Source organism: Chiloscyllium plagiosum, unplaced genomic scaffold, assembly GCF_037043375.1.
Source record: "Chiloscyllium plagiosum isolate Xiang-an unplaced genomic scaffold, Cpla_swu_hap1 HiC_scaffold_22, whole genome shotgun sequence".
NCBI classification, from domain to species: domain Eukaryota; kingdom Metazoa; phylum Chordata; class Chondrichthyes; order Orectolobiformes; family Hemiscylliidae; genus Chiloscyllium; species Chiloscyllium plagiosum.
The window spans coordinates 13,098,684-13,103,632 of NW_028270160.1; the positions used below are offsets into that span (position 1 = coordinate 13,098,684).

A 4,949-nucleotide genomic window follows, 5' to 3' on the forward strand; every position below is an offset into this window, starting at 1 on the left:
CCCAGCCCTCTGGCACAGAGAATTTTGAGATTCACAAACTTCTGAGTAAAACATTGTTTCCTCACCTCGGTCTAAAATGGCATCCCCCTTATTTTTAAACATACTTTTAAATATGTTGTTGGTTTCAATGGGATCACCTCTCATTCTTTGAAACTCTGGAGAATGCAGGCGCAATACAGGTCCTTCAGAGACCAGTCCCACCATCCTGGTAACAAATCTGGTGGACACTTCTATAGAAATAATATCCTTCCTAAGGTAAGGGGACTGAAATTGCACACTGTATTCCAGGTGGGGTCTAACCAAACTCAGAGATAACTGAAGCAAGACTTCACTACTCCTGTACTCAAAACTTCTTGCAATAAGGGCTAACAGTCCAGTAGCCTTCATAATATCTTCCTGCACCTTCAGTGTTACTGGCAAGGACATCCAGGTTCCTTTGCACATCTACATAGTCAACCTCTTACCATTTAATAAATACTGTGCATATTTCTACTTCCTATCAAAGTGCATAATGTCACATTTTTTGCATTATATTCCATCTAACACGCTCTTGCCCATTCACTAGTTTCCTCAGAACACACATTCCTGCAAAGCCTAGTATCATCTGCAAATTTAGAAATATTATATATTTGGTCCTCATCCCCAAGTCCTTGACAGATTGTGAACAGCTGGGGGCCGAAGTATTGGTCCTTACAATATCCCAGTAGTCACTATCTACTAAAGCGAGAATGACCTATTTTCACCTACTCTCTGGTTTCTGTCTGTTGATCAATCTGTAAAACATGCCACTACATTACTGCCTACTCCATGTGCTTTAATCTTTCTAATCAATCTCCCACTGGGGACCTTCTCAAAAAGCCTTCTAAAACATAAATATACCACGTCCATCAACTCCCCCTTATCATGTTTACGAGCAACATCCTCAAAAACTCCAAAATTTGTCAAACGTGATTTTCCATTCACAAATCTGTGCTGACTGTGCCAATCAGATCATTCCTATCCATTTATCATGGCCTTTATGATAGACTTTAGCAATTTCCCAACAACGATGTGAGGCTGATAGGCCTGTAGTTCCTGGCTTACCTCGCTTCTTTCTTAAACAATGGGGTGACATTTGCTACCTCCAATCTGAAGGAATATTACTAGAATCTATGGAATTTTTTGGAAGATGATTTTTGCAAGAATTAGAAATGTCAGAAAGAGGGAGGAAGATACCAGCAATTAAATTTGAGTACAAGGATCCCAGAACCTGATAACCATGCACTTAAATTGAGAAAAATAGCCAAAAAGGGAAATAATAATCTCTTTTCAAACCAGATATAAAGCTACATGAAGGTGATGGTGGCGACAGGTGACTGGGGAAGGATAGTAATATATGTAATGGGATGGAAATGTGTTGCTGGAAAAGCGCAGCAGGTCAGGCAGCATCTAGGCAACAGGAGAATCGACGTTTCGGGCATTAGCCCTTCTTCAGGAGGGCTAATGCCCGAAACGTCGATTCTCCTGTTCCCTAGATGCTGCCTGACCTGCTGCGCTTTTCCAGCAACACATTTCCATCTCTGATCTCCAGCATCTGCAGACCTCACTTTCTCCTCAATATATGTAATGGGTCAGGAAAATCAAACAAGAAGGATGCGTAGAATCAGAGCAACTGGATTTAAGTGTGGTTTTTCCTATTGATACCAATGTGCTAAAAAAAAGGTCCAAAGCTGTAATAGTCACATGCAATAGGACCACATCCAATACTTGGGAGCAGAACGTGACCAGAATTTCACAAAAGAACAATTTTTATACGGAATTCGTCCTTACAAATCAAATTCTGGTGGCAGTAGCTAATCTTAACGGTGTTTATAATCACAACTTATCAATTAAAAATAAATCTTGGCTTTTCATGAATAGAGTTTGAAAACACAAAATCCTTAGTTAGATTCAAGCCTGTAACTTATGCCCAGGTATCTGCTATTCAATGTATAAACCACCAAACCCCTTGATTAGATTCCACTCCTGGGCATTCTTCATACAAAATAATTAATACAAAATTGCCACGAGCTGCAGCTCGCAGGTGCATAGGCCTCTCCTTACTAAAATTATAAATGTTTTCTTCGAACAATCTTATCCCCACAGGGAAGGCAATTCATTCACAGCCAATTGGCAGTCCTTACAAGGTGCTGAGTTGGTGTCTGCTGAGAGAGAAGCATGGAGTTACAGCTTCTTTTTTTGCTGAGGATCTGTGGGAAGAAACTTAGTGTTTCTCACCTTCTCCCCATCTCCCAAACTCACTGACCCACCTACAATCACAGATACCTTACAGTGTGGGAAGCAGGCCATTTGGTCCATCGAGTCAACACTGATCTTCCAAAGAGCATCCCACCCAGACCCATTCCCCTACACAATCCCTGTAACTGCATTTCCTATCTGGCCTATCTGGTTAATCCATCTGGCCTGCACATCCCTGGTGACACTATGGGCAATTTAGCATGGCAAATCTGCCCTAACCTGCACATATTTGGGCTGTGGGAAGAAACTGGTGCACTTGCAGGAAACTCACACAGATACGAGGAGAATGTGCAAACTCCACACAGACAATCCCCTGACGGAGGGAATGTAACCCGATCCCTGGCGCTGTGAGGCAGTAGGGCTAACCACCGGACCACAGTGCTGCCCCAATTTCTCCATTTTCTGATCCCAACCACCCACCTTCTCAGACCGTCCCAAAAGACTGATGTTCTGACAATAAACCCCAAACCCATGCATCTACTCATTCTCTTCTCTCCCCAGAAACGTCTTATTGACTCCTGAGCCCATTATCCTACCTGCCTCACAAGTCAGTCACTTATTCCCAAATTCCTTCATGTTCTTAGGCTGAAATCCTGTCTACTTTGTAACCTCTGTGCCCTAATATATCCAAAACCTTCACCATTGCAAGTAAAGCATTAAAGTGTATAAATATACATTTTAAAAATGTGCATAATACTTAGTAAAATCTCAAACTACATTAACATGTCTAAGCTTGTGCTGCTCAGACAGCAGCTGTTTTACAGCACGGTGTTCCAGAGACAAGCAAACAGGGCTGACTAACCCACTGAAGACTGGCTATTAAGAGAAAAGACAGAAGACTTGGGAACAGCCCCCACCTGGCATATACGTTGAATACTATAATAATAATAAACAGAATTCTGTCATCCTGCCCAGAATGACAGCTATGTTAAGTACTTAATGCCACAAAATAAAGTATTTGTTGGGACATGATGTCGTTATAGAGATATTTCAGGCTACAACAAGCCATTCTGAAAGGTAACCAGTCAGACTGTCTCTTCCTTCTCCTTTTCCAGCAACCAGTGCTCACAGATGTTTAGTTCGGATTGCCGAGAGGAAATCTATTCAGCTCCTAAAATCCTTGTGGAATGTTGTAGCTGATCTGGGGCCGCAGAAAGTGGAGGAGAAAGTTATAAGTGAATTCACAGGCCAACAAATTACAACTCCCTCTCAGTCTCTGTCGCTCTCTCTCAAACACAGGAGCAGTGTTGCCTATCTCACGAAGATCTGTGTGGAAATGATCCGTGCTCAACTTCTTCAATTCAGGATAAAAAGAAAATTCCAATGCATGCAATAATGACTGTATCAATCCAACTTCCTCTCTGAATTTTTTCACATCACTTGGTGCAATTTCCCAGTCCGTAATCCTATAAGTGTCCAATGTTCTGTTTTTGTTTGGCAGAGGGGAAAGGGAACGAGAAACATAAAACTGGCCACATCATTGATCTTGTTTTGGAGATGGGAGGGTTGTCCCAATTTTTAAAAATAAAACAGAAAACCCGAATAAGTAAATGCAATCTCTGGAGAGAGTGTCTGTCTCATTTAGACAACAGGGGGAAATGAGAAACACAAAACTGGCCACATCATTGATTTTGTTTTGGAGGTGGGAGGGTTGTCCCAAATTTTAACAAGAAATTACAGAACCCAAATAAGTGAATGCAATCTCAGCAGAAAGCATCTCCCCTCTTAGATGACAGGCTGGTCGCCACGGCATTTCTTGTAGGTACAGTAGATGGCAGAGATGATGTAGAGCAAAGTGCAGAGGCAGGCGAAAATGGTAGCGCTTAGGTAGGACTTGTAGGAGCAGGAGAGGGTGTAGGTAGGCAGGTCGCAGAACTCCTTGTCCTGGGTCTTCTTACTGATCAGGCAGTCGGCCACCAGGTAGAGGATTGCTGCCAGCCAGTCGTGCAGAGCATTGCTCAAGGTCCAGCGTTCACCCCCTAGCAGGGGCACCAGGTCACTCTTAGACAGCAGGGTGAGGAAGAACAGTGCCAGTGTGGTGAGCCAAAAAAAGACAGCCACAAAGACCACGTAGTGCAAAGCGCCCTCGTACCTGCTGATGGTGATGATCATCCAGACCACGGTGCCCAGGGTGATCTGAGACATCCTCAAAACTCCCAGGAAACTGGTCAGGAACTTCCACTGGACAGACATCGAGGACGCCTTGGCTGACTGAGGCGCCATGGTTCGGTGCAAAAACCAGAGGAGGAGATCCGGGAGAAAACAGAATCAATGAATAATCGAGTGTTTGAACAGAGAGAGAGAGAGAGGGGAGGGGGAAGGAAGAAAAGAAACTGGGGGAATTTCGTGATTCCGGTTCCTGCGTCCCTCTCTCCACCCACTAACAGGAGGAAACATTCACCAGAACTGCCACACTTCCACTTTGCAAATTCTTAGATTCTTTCTCAACGCTCGATTCTCTTCCAAAACTTTTTTTTTCGAGACCGTTGTTTTATTTTGAAACTTTTGTTGCTTTTAGTAAACTTTTTATACCCTTGTTCTCACTCCTTTCTTTCCTTGTTTTTGAACGTATTTAGTCCGCGGAATCATTTAATATTTTTGATTTCCAGCACAGGGTTTTAATCGTGCACTTTTTAATGAAGAAAAATCTCCAAAGTAGAAGATTCAAAATT

The 4,949-nt window shown here is 42.8% G+C and overlaps 1 protein-coding gene across 1 annotated transcript; it reads right to left on the reverse strand.

The window, feature by feature from the left end:
* Positions 1 to 1,518: 1,518 nt before the first annotated feature.
* Positions 1,519 to 4,585, reverse strand: marveld1 (MARVEL domain containing 1). The gene has a single exon (XM_043712991.2). It carries the CDS (start codon positions 4,498 to 4,500, stop codon positions 4,003 to 4,005), a length of 498 nt encoding a protein of 165 aa, XP_043568926.1. The 5' UTR covers positions 4,501 to 4,585; the 3' UTR covers positions 1,519 to 4,002.
* Positions 4,586 to 4,949: the final 364 nt, after the last annotated feature.